Source organism: Hyaena hyaena, unplaced genomic scaffold, assembly GCF_003009895.1.
Source record: "Hyaena hyaena isolate Hyena2069 unplaced genomic scaffold, ASM300989v1 scaffold_206, whole genome shotgun sequence".
Classification (NCBI taxonomy): Eukaryota; Metazoa; Chordata; class Mammalia; order Carnivora; family Hyaenidae; genus Hyaena; species Hyaena hyaena.
The window spans coordinates 1105626-1122706 of NW_024080840.1; the positions used below are offsets into that span (position 1 = coordinate 1105626).

At 35.5% G+C, this 17081-nt stretch overlaps 1 protein-coding gene across 4 annotated transcripts in view; it reads left to right on the forward strand.

The window, feature by feature from the left end:
• The window catches only part of VPS13A (vacuolar protein sorting 13 homolog A), a 228593-nt gene that overhangs the window by 73870 nt on the left and 137642 nt on the right, over window positions 1-17081 (forward strand). For all 4 annotated transcript variants that reach the window (XR_005530230.1, XM_039242171.1, XM_039242174.1 and 1 more), the window contains exons 22-23: window positions 12-129; window positions 15100-15238. Coding sequence is in view for 3 of the 4 variants with exons in the window: in XM_039242171.1 (XP_039098102.1) it covers window positions 12-129; window positions 15100-15238 (257 nt within the window). In the remaining variant the exon portion in view is untranslated. The remainder of the gene's footprint in view (window positions 1-11; window positions 130-15099; window positions 15239-17081) is intronic.

Consider the following 17081-nt stretch of genomic DNA (forward strand, 5'->3'; position numbering starts at 1 on the left):
TCCATAATTAGGTGATAATTGGAAAGAAGCTCGAAAACTTAATGTATCTACACAACATATTTTGATACCTATGCACTTCAATGTGGAACTTGCTAAGGCCATGGTTTTCATGGATATAAGGATGCCCAAGTATGTATTGTCTGTTTTATGTGATTGTAGATTTTCTTAGAAATTCCTTAGCTAAGGAAATACCATATTTCATTGATTTTGTGTGTGTGTGTGTGTGTGTGTGTGTGTTTGGTAAAATGTACATAACATAAACTTTACCTTTTTTAAGTGTATAATTCAGAGACATTACGTACATTCACATTGTTGGGTGACCCCATCACTTTCAATCTCCAGAACTTTGTCCTCTTCCCAAACTGAAACTCCATACTCATTAAACAATAACACCCCACTCCACAGTACCCACAGCCCATGGCAGTCACCATTGTATGTCATATCTCTCTAAATTTGGCTATTCTGGGTACCTTATATAAATAGAATCATGCAGTATTTGTCCTTTCTTGTCTGAGTTATTGCACATAGCATACTGTCTTCAGGGTTGATCCATGTTGTAGCATATGTCAGAATTTCATTTAGGGCTGAAAAATATTTCATTGTGCATGTATACATGTGCCATTTTATCCGTCCATCTGTCAATGGACATTTGGGTCATTGTAATGAAGTTTGGCTCTTGTAACAATACTGTTACATTCACAGTGCTGGGAAGATTGATAGAGAACTAGCTGTTCAAGTCCTTACTTTAAATAAATAAATATATATATATATATATATATAGTTTAATCGAATATATATATGTATGTATATATCCAGAAGTGGAATTGCTGGATCATATGATAATCCTATTTTTAATTTTTTCAGGAACTGCCCTACGTTTTCCATGGCTGCTATCCCATTTTATCTTCCCACCAGCAGTGCATAGGGTTCCTATTTCACCACCTCTTCAACACTTACTTTCTTACTTTTAAACATTGTCCTCTGCGATAGGTGTGAAGTAGTATCTAATTATAGCTTTGAGTTGCATTTCCCTAGTCATTAATGAGTAGGTAATTCTCAGGTATTTCTTGGCAGTTGACACATTTCTTTGGAGGAATGTCTATTCAAGTCCTTTGCCCATCTATAATTGGGGTTTTTTTGCTTTGTTTTTTAAATATATTCTGTATATTAGCTCCTTGCCAGAAAGATGAATAGCAAATATTTTCTTTCATTTTTTGGATTTCATTATCACTCTTTTTTTTTTTTTTTTTTAATTTATTTCTAGGAGAGGGAGAGAGAGAGCATGAGCAGGGGAGGGTCAGAGAGAGAGAGAGTCACAGACTCTGAAACAGGCTCCAGGCTCTGAGCTGGCAGTCAGCACAGAGCCCGACGAGGGGCTCGAACCCACGAACCGCGAGATCATGACCTACGTGAAAGTCAGATGCTTAACCAACTAAGCCACCCAGGCGCCGCCATTATTTATCACTCTTGGAAGAGTGTCCTTTGATGCTCAAAAGTTTTAAATATAAAGTCCAATTTTTTTTTTCTAAATTTAAATCCACGTTAGTTAACATATAGTGTAAGAATGATTTCAGGAATAGAATTTAGTGATTCATCACTTACATAAAACACCCAGTCCTAATTGTAACAAGTGTCCTCCTTAATGCCCCTTCCCCTTACCCCTTCCCCCCAACCCAACACCCTGCCAGCAACTTTCAGTTTATTCTATGTATTTAAGAGTCTCTTTTGGTTTATCTCCCTCTGTATACTATTTTGCATCTCTTCCCCTATGTTCATCTGTTTCGTATCTTAAATCTCACATATGAGTGACATCATATATTTCTTTCTCTTGACTGACTTATTTTGCCTAGCATAATACACTCTAGTTCCATCCAAGTTGTTGCAAATGGCAAGATTTCATTCTTTTTCATTGCCAAGTAATACTCCATTGTATATACATTCCACATCTTCTTTATCCATTCATCTGTTGATGGACATTTGGGCTCTTTCCATACTTTGGCTGTTGTTGATAGCACTGCTATAAACATTTGAGGTGCATGTGCCCCTTTGAATCAGCACTCCTGTATCCCTTGGATAATACCTACTAGTGCAGTTGCTGGGTCGTTGGGTACTTCTTTTTTTAATTTTTTGAGGAACCACTGTTTTCCACAGTGGCTGTCCCAGTTTGCATTCCCACCAGCAGTACAAAAAGGTTCCTCTTTCTCTGCATCCTCTCTAGCATCTGTTGTTTCCAGAGTTGTTCATTTTAGCCATTCTGGCAGGTCTGAGGTGGTATCTCATTGTGACTTTGATTTGTATTTCCCTGATGATGTGTGATGTTGAGCATTTTTTCCATGTCTGTTAGCCACCTGGATATTTTTGGAGAAGTGTCCATTCATGTCTTTTGCCCATATCTTCACTGGATTATTTGTTTTTTTGCGTGTTGAGCTTGATAAGTTCTTTATAGATGTTGAATACTGACCCTTTATCTGATATGTCATTTGCAGATATCTTCTCGCATCCCATTGGTTGCCTTTTAGTTTTGCTGATGGTTTCCTTTGCAGTGCAGAAATGTTTTATCTTGATGAGGTCCCAGTGGTTCATTTTGCTTTTCTTTCCCTTCCCTCTGGAGGTATGTCAAGTCAAAAGTTGCTGGGGCTGACGTCAGAGAGGTGTTGCATGTTTTCTCCTCTAGGATTTTGATGGCTTCCTGTTTTACACTTAGGTCTTTCATCCATTTTGAGTTCATTTTTGTGTATGGTGTAAGAAAGGGGTTCAGGTTCATTCTTCTGCATGTCACTGTTCATTTTTCCCAACACCATTTGCTGAAGAGACTGTCTTTTTTCTATTGGATATTCTTTCCTGGGTTGTCAAGGATTATTTGGCCATATGTCCGTGGGTGCATTTCTGGGTTCTCTATTCTGGACTTGTGCCAGTTCCATACTGTCTTGATGATTATAGCTTTGTAATACTGCTTGAAGTTCATAATTATACCTCCAGCTTTGGTTTCCTTTTTTAGGATTGCTTTGGCTATTCAGGGTGTTTTGTGGTTCCATACAAGTCTTAGAATGGTTTGTTCTAGCTCTCTGATGAATGCTGGTATTATTTTGAGAGGGATTGCATTGAATATGTAAATTGCTTCCAGTAGTATCGACTTGATAAGGTTCCATTTATCTATTGCCTGTGCTTTTGGTGTTATATCCAAGAAATTATTGTGAAATCCAATGTCATGAAACTTCTGTATAGTTTTTACAAGGTTTTTTATACTTTAAGCTTTCATGTTTAGTTAGGTCTTTGGTGTATTTGGAGGTTTTTGGCTATGGTATAAGGTATGGACCCAGCTTCTTTTTTTGCATGTGGATATCTGATTTCCCCAGTACTATTTATTATAAAGACTGTCCTTTTTCTATTGAATAGTATTTGTAATGTTGTTGAAAAACATTTGAGGCATGCCCAAGTGGTTCAGTCATTTAGGCCTCCGACTTCAGCTCAGGTCATGATCTTGTGAATTCAAGATTGTTTGTGAATTCGAACTCCACGTCAGACTCCGTGCTGACAGCTCAGAGCCTGGAGCCTGCTTCAGATTCTGTGTCTCTCTCTGTCTGCACCTTCCCCACTCTGTCTCTGTCGCTTGCTCTCTATCTCTCTCTCTCGAAACTACACATTAAAAAAATTAAAAACAAAAATCATTTGACGATATATATGAGGGTTTATTTCTGGGCTTTTTGTTTTATTTCCTTTGTCTCTTTCTATCTTTATGCCAGAGCCATACTGTTGTGATTACTGTAACTTTGTAGTAAGATTTGAAATCAGGAGTGTGAGTCATCCAGCTTTGTTGATTTTCTAGATTATTTTGGCTGTTTAGTGTCCTTTGAGATTCCATATGAATTATAGGATGCATTTTCTCTTGTTATAAAGGATATCATTTTGATTTTGATATGGATTGCATTGAATCTGTAAATACTTGAGAAATGACATATTAAGTCTTCCAGTCCATGAACATGGGACGTCTTTCCATTTCTTTGTGTCTTCTGTAATTTCTTTCAGAAGCATTTTGGTAGTTTTCAGTGTATGTCTTTTTCTTTCTTGGTTAAGTTTATTCTTTTTTGATGCTGTTGTAAATGGAGTTTTCTTAATGTCCCTTTTGAATTATATTTATTGTTACTGTATAGAAATTGATTTTTCCGAGTTGATTTTAATATTCTGCAACTTTGCTGCATTCATTTATTATTTCTAACTTTGTGTGTGTGTGTGTGCGCGTGCACATGCATGTAACTGCTGGGATTTTCTACATATAAGATCACTTCATTTTTGAACAAAGGCAGTTTTACTCTTTGTTTTCAATTTTTCAATGAAAAATTTTTATTTCTTTGTCTTGACTAATTACTCTGGCTAGAATATCCATTACTATGTTGAGTAGAAGTGTTTTACATGGACATCCTTTATCCTGAGCAAACAGGAAAAGTTTTGGTCTTTCACCGCTGAGTATGTTAGCTATGGGTATTTTTCACTTATGACCTTTATTATTTTGAAGTAATTTTCCTCTATTTTTCTTCTATTCCTAATTTGTGGGATGTTTCTATCATGGAAGTGTGTGGAAGTTTTTGAAATACTTTTTTTTCATCAGTTGAGATGATTGTATATTTTTTCCTTCATTCTATTAATGTGGTGTATTACAGTGATCTATTTCTATATGTTGAACCATCCATGCAACCTAGGAATAAAATCTGGGTCGTGCTGTATAACCCTCTTATGTACTGTTGAGTTTTGTTTGCTAGAATTTTGTCGAGGATTTTTGCATCAGTGGTCATAAGGAATATTGGTCTCATTTTCTTGTGTCTTTGTCTGGCTTTGGTATCAGAAAAATGCTGGCTTAAAAATGATTTTGCAAGTGTTCAATTCTTGTTAATTTTTGAAGAGTTTGAGAAAATTTTTGTATTCTTTTTTAAATGTTCGCGAGAATTCACTAGTGAAATCCTCTGATCACAGACATTTCATTATTGGGAGATTTTTGATTGCTGATTCAGTCTCCATACTAGTTATATATCTCTCCAGGTTTTCTATTTCTTCACAGTTTAGGGTTTTGTTAGGTTTAGATTTCCAGAAATTTTTCTACTTCATCTTGGTTATCCACTTTGTTGGTGTAAAATTGTTCATAGTACTGTCTGACAATCACCCTTCTTTGAATAGAATTGGTAGTAATGCCCCTGTTCTCATTTCTGATTTTGGTTAAGTCTTCTCTCTCTCTTTTTTTCCCCCAGTCTAACTTAAAGTTCAATTCTGATGTTTTTGAAGAACCAGTTACTGATTTTGTTGGTTTTCTCTATTTCTCATTTCTCTATTTTGTTTCTCTTTGCTCTTTATTTCCTTATTTTTGCTGACTTTTGGAGTTGTTTGCTCTTTTTTTAGTTCTTTAAGGTGTAAAGTTAGGTTTTTAATTTGAGATCTTTATTAACATAAATGTTTACTTATGTTAATTTCTCTCAGTATGGTTTTTGCTATATCCTATAAATTTTGATATGTTGTATTTTCATTTTTACTTGTCTCAGATATTTTCTCCTATTCCTTACGATTTCTTCTTTGACTTATTGTTTAATGTGTATCAGTTTCCATATATTTGTGAATTTTGCTTTTTTCCTTCTGTTGATTTCTACTTTCATTCCACTGTTGACCAGAAAAGTTGCTTTCAGTGATTTCAAACTTTTAAAAACTTTCGACGCTTGTTTTGTAGCCTAACATATAGTTTGTCCTGGAGAATGTGCTGTGTGCACTCAAGAATAACATGTATTCTGTTTTGAGGGGAATGTTCTATGTATGTCTCTTTGGTCTAATTTGTCAATACCGTTTTTCTAGTCCTCCATTGTTGATCTTCCCTGGTTGTTAAATTAGTTATTGAAAGGGAGTTATTGAAGCATGGTGACTATGGATCTGTTTCTTCACTCAGTTCTGTCAATTTGGAATCATATATTTTTGAGCTTTGATGTTTGGCACATTATGTTTTCATTGTTATATCTTCTAGGCAAAATGACCTTTTTTTTTATCATTATATAATGTTCTTTGTCTCTAGTAACAGATTTTGACTTAGAGTCTATTCGACTGCTTTTCTTACAGTTATTCCTGATTTCTTATCTTATTTACATGGGATATTTTTTCTGTTCTTTCACTTTTAAACTATTTGTGCTCTTGGATCTAAACTGAGTCCTAGGCAGACAGTTGGATCCTGTTTTTTTAATCCATTCTTTAAATCTATATCTTGGATTGGGAAGCTTAACCCATATACATTTATAATAAATATTGATGGGGATGGACTTTTTGTCATTTTGTGATTTACTTTCCATATATTCCACTACTTTTTTATTCCTTGTTTCCTCTCTTACTGCCTTCATTTTCATTTCGTTGATTTTTGGTTGTGATGTAGTTTGATTCCCTTCTATTTTCAATGTGTGCATAATAGAGATACTTTATAATTGGTTATTATGGAGATTACATATAGCATCTTAAGGTTATATAAGGTTGTAACAATCCATTTAAAATTGATACCAACTTAACTTTGACTGTATACGAAAACTCTACTCCCACCCCTCCCATTTTATGTTCCTGATGTCACATGTTACATCTTTATATACTGTGTATCCATTAACATAGATTTATAATTATTTTTATGCATTTGTCTTAAATCCCATAGAAAATAGTGGAGCTGTAATCAGAAATTATAGGTAATACTTGATTTTACATTTATCATGTAAATACCTCTATCTTTACTAAGATATTTATATTTTACTGTTGGCTGAAACTTTGAGCCCAGGATTGTAAGTAGAGAAGTCTGTTGAACTCAGCGGAACTCCTTTTTTTAAAAAATTTTTTTAATGTTTTATTTATTTCTGAGAGAGAGATAGCACGAGCAGGGGAGGGTCAGAGAGAGAGGGAGACACAGAATCCGAAGCAGGCTCTAGGCTCTGAGCTGTCAGCACAGAGCCCCACGTGAAACTCAAACCCATGAACTGTGAGATCATGACCTGAGCCGAAGTTGGTTGCTTAACCGACTGAGCCACCCAGGCGCCCCGCGACTGAACTCTTCAGCTGATTTAGTCCTAAATAGTTTTAGACTGTAACCAGTCCTTTCACCAGTCCTCTTCCTGCCAGTATTTTTCCCTCTTCTTTGCGAACATTGAGATATCAGCCAGATAATCTATTTTATAATTTAACTAAGGGCACATCTAACACCTGCCAGACAGTCCCAGGGGAATTGTTACAAGTGAGGCAACAAGAGATACTAATAAAGTAGTGCTCAAGCTTGGTGTCTGAAAGGAAGTATAGGGAGAAGGAGAGAGGTAAGTAGTGATAGCCTGGCTTTTTCCCACTTGCTGTGGACATGACTGCTGTTAGTTACCTGCTCTTGTCATGTGGAAGAGAGACCCACAACCTTCTTTGTTGCTTTTTAAAATATAATGACTCTGTCCACTAGCAAACATTGTGTAGTTTACTGAATCTTGTTCCTTGACTGACTTCTGCTAGGAAATGAAGCTGCAAGTCTGAGAGTCTTAAGGCAGAGGGATCTCAGGAATTTGGCTTAAGAAAGACAGAAGGAACAAAAGCCATTCTATATATTCTGCTGATTTTTATAATCCAGCATTAGGTGTAGTTTGATTTTAGATACAAGGCTTAGGTTTTCTAGTTCTTCCCCACATGTTCCAAAGCATATTTCTTGTAAAGTTTGTCAGTATGTGGTAAAGAACAAAGATGTTGTGATTTTCGGTTGTAAAGATGAGTATGAATTGACTCCTTTTTAGCTTAGTTGAAATATTTTTTTTAAGTGTGATAGAATCTAGAAAGTTAGGGATTACCAGGAAAAAGAAGTTGATACTATGCCGAGGGAACTTGCTTTGGGGTTGCTCTATCAGTGTACGATTAGGAAGAATTTATGTTTTTAATGCAGGGACTATGTAGAGCATGGAAGCAATTAAAATAACTGATTAAAATACCTATATCTTGGGCACCTAGGTGGCTCAGTTTGGTTAAGCGTTAGACTCTTGATTTTGACTCAGGTCATGATCTCAGGGCTTGTGAGATTGAGCCGCAGGTCAGGTTCCGAACTCAGTGCTGGAGCCTGCTTGGGATTCTCTTTCCCTCTCTCTCTGCACATCTCCCCACTCCTGTGTGCCACCTGTTCTCTCTCTTAAAAATAAATAAACTTAAAAAAAATACCTAAATATATAAATATTTAATTAAATATCAAAATAAGCAGCATGTTCAGTTAACCCCTGGCCATATTTTACCAGTTTCTGGTCCAGTGCGTTAAGAGTCCAGCATGACCAATACGAGGGAAAAGATGCTCAGAAGGTCATTTGAACTAGTATTCTAATGATACTAAAATTGCTGTAGCTTAGGATCAGGGAAGGACAGCTAATAATAAGAGGCAGAAACTAAATGATTTAGAACAAATCTGAGAAGGATTTGATTTTAATTTAGTAAACTGGAGCAGTCTGAAGTGAATATGATATATAAAACCCTGGAACTGTGAAAGTATCAGGAAGCATCCTTTGAAATTTGCACGTATAGGAGGATTAGGAGCAACTTGACGGAGGAACAAGGGGGAGAAGAAGGGCGGAAATGGTGGGGGAAAGGGAGAGAGGCAAACCATGAGAGACTCTTGAATGCTGACAAAAACTGAGGACTGATGGATGTGGGGGGGATGGGGGGATGGGCATGGAGGAGGGCACTTTGGGGATGAGCACTGAGTGTTATGTAGAAACTAATTTGAGAATAAACTATTTGTAAAAAAAAAAAAAAACAAAAAAAAAACATTTAAGGCAAATAAAAGGAAGTCCTCTACTCTTTGGTACATAGTATTTTGGTGCCCCCATTTTCAGCTTGTATTGTATACCTGATGTATATAAAGAAATTGAAAAGAAGTTTAATTATATTAATGAGACATTTATAATGAGTACCTAAGTTAAACTTGATTATATGGGACTAATTACAAATATTTCAGCTATTAAAGTAAAAGCTTCTAATTTCCTCAGGAGATGCAAATATATTTTTAGACTGATAATCTTAGCAGCCATGCATGTGAATTGAAAAAAGTTTTAGAAAAGATAGTGTCGTAGACTCTGTGTCTAGAGTTCTTTCTTGTTTAGCAAGAAAGCAGGATGCAGGATTAAATACAAGAGATGGCTAATGTCTGGGAGAAGACAGGAGCCCTAAATAAGGGTACTTACTCTGTGTTTATTAAGATCAGAAGGCTTACAAGCACGATGGACATGCACAAAGAGACAATCAATCTGTGAACATTGACTCATTAGCTGAGGGAAAGGGGGTTTTGAAGATATATGGTGTTAGGGGTTTAGGTCAACATAAAACAAAATCCTGACACTGGGCAGATGGTTGTTAACAGCAGACACCAGGCTCTGTGTTTATCTTACCTCGGCTAGGGAATAAGACAGAGCGGGCTACCTCAGGGTCAAAAAGGCACTTTTCTTTTGCTAAGCAGCTCCACTCTGGGCAACTTCACCCCAAAGCAGTCTGTAGCCCTTTTTACCCCTTTACCTAATTTGGTCCTTCCTTCCTGTGAAAACAGCTCTCTGCTATAGTACTAAATTAGGGGACGTTTCTGCTCTGAATACCTAATCTTGTTTACCTCATATACCTTTGTTCTATATTGGGGCCTTTGCCCAGCCCTCTCTGTACCTATTTACCTAATCTTGTTAACCCATCAGTGCAAGCCCAGGAAATTCCTAAGCTTATTCCCCACAATAGAGGGATAAAAATGGTGGGTAAACCTTTTTCTCTTTTTGATCTCAGTCTCATTTTAAATTATTATTTTTTAGAGACTTTATTTAAAAGTTTTAGTCACAGAAAAAAATTTGTTGTTGTAGTTGACACACAAGATTACATTAATTTCAGGTGTACAACATAGTGATTTGACAACTCTCAATGGGCTATGCTCACCCACAAGTATAGCTACCTTCTGTCACCATACAAGACTATTAACAATACTATTTGACCATATTCCTTGTGCTATACCTTTGATTCCTATGACTTATTCATTCTATAACTGGTAGCCTATACACCCCACTCCCCTTCACCCATTTTGCCCATCCCTCACCCTCTCCCCCTGGAACCACCACTTTATTCTGTGTATTTGTGTTTCTTTTTTTTCTGATTTTTAGATTCTACATGTAAGTGAAATTGTATGGAATTTGTCTTTGACTTATTTCACTTAGTGTTATGCGCTCTAGTCCTCCCATGTTACAAATGGCAAGATCTCATTCTTTTTTTTATGGTAGAGTAATATTCCATTGTATATATATTGTAACTTCTTTATCCATTTATCTATTGACGGACATTTGGGATGCGTCCATTGGCTATGATAAACAATACCACAATAAACATAAGGGTGGATTATTTTTTCAAATTAGTGTTTTCATCCTCTTTGGGTAAATAACCACCAGTGGAACTAATGTGTTTCTGTTTTTAATTATTTGAGGAACCTCCATACTGTTTTCTATAATGGCTGTCTGAATTTACATTGCTGCCAATGGTGCATGAGGATTCCTTTTTCTCCAGATCCTCAGCAACACTTGTTATTTGTCTTTTTTTATATCTAGTCATTCTGATAGGTGTCAAGCGATATTGTGGTTTTGATTTGCATTTCCCTCATGATTAGTGATGATGAGCGTGTTTTCAGAAGTCTGTTGGCCATCTGTATGTCTTCATTGGAGAAATACCTCCAAGCCCTGTGCCCGTTTTTTTAATGAGATTTTTTGGATTTTTTTGTTTTTGAATTATAGAAACTCTTTATATATTTTGGATATTAAACATTTATTGGATATATTATTTGTGAATATCTTCTCCCATTCAGTAGCTTGTCTTTCCATTTTGATGGGTTTCTTCGCTGTGCAAAAGCTTTTTATTTTGATGTCGTCCCAGTAGTTTAGTTTTGCTTTTGTTTCACTTACTTGAGGAAAAATGTCTAGAAAAATGGTACTAAGGCTAATGTCCAAAAACTATGGTCTATTTTATCTTTTAGGATTTTAAGATTTTAGGTCTCAAGGAGTTGAAACTTACATCACACAAAAACCTGCACACAGATGTTTGTAGCATCTTTATTCATAATTTTACATAAAGTTTATACACATAAATTTTATATTTCAATTTTATACTTGAAACTTGTAAGCAACCAATGTCACTTACTAGGTTAGAGATAAACTGTGGCATATCAAACAATAAAATATTCTGTGCTAAAATGAAATAAGCTATCAAGTTGTGAAAAGACATGGATGAACCTTAAATGCATATTAACAAGTGAAAGATGCCAAGCTGAAAGGGCTACATAATGTATAATTTTAACTAGATGACATTGTGGAAAAGGCAAAAATAAGGACCAGGAAAAAGATAAGTGCTTGCTAGGACTTGAAGTTGGTAGGGGAGGGTTGAGTAGTTGATGGACAAAGGATTTTAGGGTAGTGAAAATACTCTAGATGATATGCGCTAGATGATATAATCATTGATACATGTCATTATGCATTTGACCAAACCCACAGAATGTATAGCACCAAGAATGAACAGTGATGTAAACTGTGGACTTTGGTGATTATAATTTGTCAGTGTAGCTTCATTCGCTTCAACAAGCATACCATTCTGGTTGGGAATGTTGTTAACGAAGGAGGCAATGCATGGGTAGATGCAAGGGGTATATAAAAAAATCTCAGTATCTCCTATCAGTTTTTCTCATTTGTAGATCACATGATACTTCACATAAAGCTTTAAAGACTCCACCAAAAAAATTACTAGAATAAATGAATTCAGTAAGCTTGTAGATACAGAATTAATACACAAAAATCTGTTTTCTTTGATATGCTAATAATAAAGTGCAGGAAGAGAAATTAAGAAAATAATTCCATTCACGGTTGCAGCAAAAAGAATAAAATACCTAAGAATGAACATAACCAAAGAGATGAGAGACCGGTACTCTGAGAACTATAATCTTTGATGAAAGAAAATGAAGATACCAAGATGTAGAAAGACATTCCATGCTCATGGATTGGAAGAATTGATATCATTAAATGTCTATACAACTCAAACTACAGATTCAATGCAATCCCTATCTAAATATCAGTAGCATTTTTCACTGAACTAGAACATATAATCATAAAATTTGTAAGGAACCACAAAAGACCTTGAGTAGCCAAAGCAGTGTGAAAAAGAAGAATAAAGCTGGAGGTATCGTAGTCTCAGATTTCAAGATATACTTCAAAGCTATAATCAAACACTATGGTACTGGCACAAAAATAGACACATAGATAAGTGGAACAGAATAGAGTGCCCAGAAATAAACCCATACTTACATGGTCAATTATTCCATAACAAAGGAGGCAAGAATATAAAATGAGGAAAGGACAGTCACTTCAAAAAACGCTGCTGAGGAAACTGAACAGCTACATGCAAAAGAATGAAATTAGACCACTTACACCATACACAAAAATAAACTCAAAATGAGTTAAAGACTCAATTATGAGACCTAAAACCATAAAATCCTAAAAGAAAAAGTAGACCATAATCTCTTGGACATCAGCTGTAGATCATTTTTCTAGTTATCTGTGTTATATTTTTTGAAGAGGATATCTTAGCTTCATTGTATTGCCTTTACTTTGTCAAAGATCAGTAGACTGTATTTATAGAAGTCTACTTCTAGGCTTTGTATTCTTTTCCAATAATCTGTTTGTCTTTTCTTTTGCCAATACCAGTCTTGCTTACTGTAGCTTTGTAGTAAGCTTTGAAGTCAGGGAGTGTCAATCTTCCATCCTTGTTCTTCTCCTTCAATATTATGTTGACTATTCTGGATCTTTTACCTCTACTTAGAGTCATTTTGTCAATATCTTTTAAATAGTTGGCTGGGATTTTGATGTTAATTGGATTGAATCCATAGATCAGTTTGGGAGGAACTAACATCTTGATGTTGATTAAAAAAATTTTTTTTAAATCTATGTTTATTTTTGAGAGAGAGAGAGACAGCGTGAACAGGGGAGTGACACACAGAGAGAGACAGTATCCAAAGTGGGCTCCAGGCTCTGAGCTGTTAGCACAGAGCCTGACATGGGGCCCAAACCCATGATGAATCAGGAGATTATGACTTGAGCCGAAGTCGGACGCTTAACTGACTGAGCCACCCAGGTGCCCTGAGTTTTAATATCCATATGTAAACTGGAATATCTTTTTATTTCTTCATTTCTTTTCTGATTTCAGTCATCAAAATTTTGCAATTTCCCCAATATAGACCTTATATATATTTTGTTAGATTTACACCCACGTATCACTTTTTTGAGTGCTAATATAAATGATACTGTTTTTAATTTTTAAATTCCACTTGTCCATTGTTGGTATATAGGAAAGCAAATGACTATTGCATATCAGCCTTGTATTTTGCAACCATGTTATAAGGGCTTATTAGTTCTATAGCAGTCTTTTTAGATTTTCTGTATAGATAATCATGTCATCTATGAACAGAATCTGTATACTTTCTATTTCCTTAATGCATGGCAATGACTTCTAGTACAGTATTGAAAAGGAGTGATCAGAGAGACATCTTTGCTTTATACCTAATCTTAGTGGGAAAAATTGGAGTTTCTTTTTTTTTTTTTAATAGTTTATTGTCAAGTTGGTTTCCGTGTAACACCCAGTGCTCATCCCCACAAGTGCCCTCCTCCATGAGCTTCTTACTATTAAATATGATAGCCGTAGATGTTTTTATCAAGTTTTATCATGGATAGGTGTTGGATTTTGTTATATGCATCTACTTAATATGATCATGTAAGTTTTCTTCAGTCAGATCTGACTTTTAAACATGATTTTAGATACATAATTTCTTGTAGCAGTTATTGGTAAGCATTTGTTTCCTGATAGGAACCGTGTACATATGGGAACTTACAAATAGCAGAGACTTTTAAACATGATTTTAGATATATAATCTCTTGTAGCAGAACTTGGTAAGCATTAGTTTCCTGATAGGAACCATATGCATATGGGAATTTACAAGTAGCAGAGAGCAGAAATAGGTTGTCTACCTTATAGGTTGTGAGCAAGTATGATAATGTATTTCAGTGTTTTCCTTAATGTCTATGATGTAATAAACAATCAGTAATTGTCAACTGATCTTGGCAAAGAATAGAGTGATAATAAGCATAATAACATTGGAAAATAAACAGTTGAAAAATACTGAGGTTGGTTTACCTAATGAGACTGGTCAGTAAGGCAAAATAGAAATTTGGGTGGAGAAACATGGAAAGAGCGTAAGTGTCCGTCAACGGACGAATGGATCAAGAAGATGTGGTTTATCTATACCATGGAATACTATATGGCAATGAGAAAGAATGAAATCTGGCCATGTGTAGCAACGTGGATGGACCTTGAGGGTGTTATGCTGAGTGAAATAAGTCAGGCAGAGAAGGACAATCATATGTTTGCACGTATAGGAGGATTAGGAGGAACTTAACGGAGGGCCATGGGGGAGAAAAAAGGGGGAATGGTGGGGGAAGGGAGAGAGGCAAACATGAGAGACTCTTGAATGCTGAGAACAAACTGAGGACTGATGGCGGGGGGAGGGGGGAGATGGGCATGGAGGAGGGCACTTGTATGGATGAGCACTGGGTGTTATATGGAAACCAACTTGACAATAAACTATTTGTAAAAAAAAAAAAAAAAAAAAATTTGGGTGGAAATTAGGGACTAATATGTCTTTTTTTTTTTTTAATTTTTTTTAATGTTTTATTTATTTCTAGGAGAGAGAGAGAGAGACAGCGTGAGCAGGGGAGGGTCAGAGAGAGAGGGAGTCACAGGTTGAAACAGGCTCCAGGCTCTGAGCCGGCAGTCAGCACAGAGCCCGACGCGGGGCTCGAACCCACGAACCAAGAGATCGTGACCTAAGCGAAAGTCGGACGCTTAACCGACTAAGCCACCCAGGCGCCCCGGGACTAATATGTCTTAATGGACTGTGGGGGTAATTTTTAGAGGTTAAAATTGCATTTTATTATTTTTGCATATTTCAAGGAGAACATTTGTCTTTTTAGTGCACTTAAATCAGAATGAAGTTTGCTTTATAATGATTCCTTCTTTCTTAAACAGATTCAAGATTTTTGGAAAGTTACCACTGATTTCTTTACGAATCTCGGATAAAAAACTGCAAGGGATTTTGGAATTGATTGAAAGCATTCCAAAACCCACACCTGCAACTGAAACATATGCCCCTGTCAAACCACTTCAGGTAATGTATTTGTAAAATTGATAAAAGTACAAATTAAAAAGGAAACTCAACAAAAAGTATTCGTAAAAGAGTCACAGAAATTTTGGGGTGAAATAATTTAATTCATTTTGAATAGACCTTTAAGAATTATTTTAAAAGAGAAAATGATGAAAGAGTAAAAGGTGCACATGGTAAAGAAAGTTACACGGTAAGTCTACCTCTCTTCCCTTCTCCAGCTTGCAGCCCCTCTCCTCAATGGTAGCACTGTTAACCACAATGTATGTATTTGTCCAAAAATGTTTATGGCATGTACTGTGCCATACTTATGGGTGTATATACACTCATGTTCTTAAAGTTTACATGTATTGGATTATTATACCTGCTGAATCTGTATTCTTTTCACCATATATTATATACCTTAGAGATATTTTCATGTTAGCACATACAGATCTACCTTTTTCTTTTTTATAACAATATAGTATTGAATTGTGTGAATGTGCCATCGTTTGCCTAACATAATCCCCTTTTCATGGGCACTCATATGAGTGCTCACAGTTAAAATATACTGTTTTCAACTTCCTTGTACATATGTTTTGTATATTTTTATCCATTGGATAAATTCGTATAAGTGGAATTGCTCGGTGAATTTTATATTTCCATAAACTTTGCCAAATTTTAAATTAAGTACTAATTTATAGTCCTGCCAGCAGTAAGTGTTTTTCTCGGTTCTCATTAGTCTTAAGTATTAACAATTTAAAATTTATTCTGTTAAATGAAAAAAATGTTATATTCTGATTTTGATTTGCATTTTTAAGTAACCAGAGGACTTAGGTTCATAAGTTTATTGGCTGTTTGACTTTCTGTTTTTCGAAAATGGTGTTCATGTCTTTTGTTGTGTTGTGGTTTTCCACTTAAGGAAATTGTTGCTGTTTGTCTTTTACAAACATTCTTTCCCTGGATTTTTATCTGAATCATTTGTTCTTGGCATGCCAAAGCTTTTACTTTTTACTATTCAGTCATTAGGTTTTCCTTCAGATTTGTATGTTTTATAATATGTACCTTACCTCTTAATGAAGAAAATTTCAAAATGAAAATAAACATTCATGTTTTTCTCTTTTTAAAAATTTTATTTCCATATTTTTTCCTTTTGAAATAATCTCATACTTACAGAAAAGTCATAAAAATGGTATAAGGAACTATAAAAACCACTTTATCAGTATATTTTTATGGAATGTGAAAGACATAAAGAATACTGATGAAGCTTTTTATCTCTCTGAAATTTTTGCCTAACACATGATCAAGAAGATTTTTCTTGTGTTAAAGTCTAGAAATTTTATACTTTTAAGTTCTTACATATTTTTTTTTTTTTTCATTTTTTAGAGAGTGTGTGTAAGCAGGAGAGAGGGGCAGAAGGTGGGAGAGAGAGTCCCATGCAGGCTCCATGCTCAGCATGGATCCCAACTTGGGGCTCAGTCCCACGACTGTGGGATCATGACCTTAGCTGAGATCAAGAGTTGGGCGCTTAACTGACTGAGCCACCTAGGCACCCATGTTTTTTTCTTCTGAAACATTTTTAAGTTGTAGAGAAGGTACTTAGATAAATGTTAGGTTCATTCTTCATTATCATCGATGCCTAAGAGGACTCCTCCTTCTCCCATACCTTGGGTTTAATCTGTATATCAAGAGAGTATCAAACATAGGATCTACACTAGATGTTCTTTTTAACATCAGACACGTATATAAAAATAGGCAGAGAATAACTATGTAATATGTTTTACACTGTGTTTCTTTTATGTGCCAGACCACACACTTGCCTAAGGAATACTATATGTAAGGTCATCTGTTACTTATATTTAAAACCTAG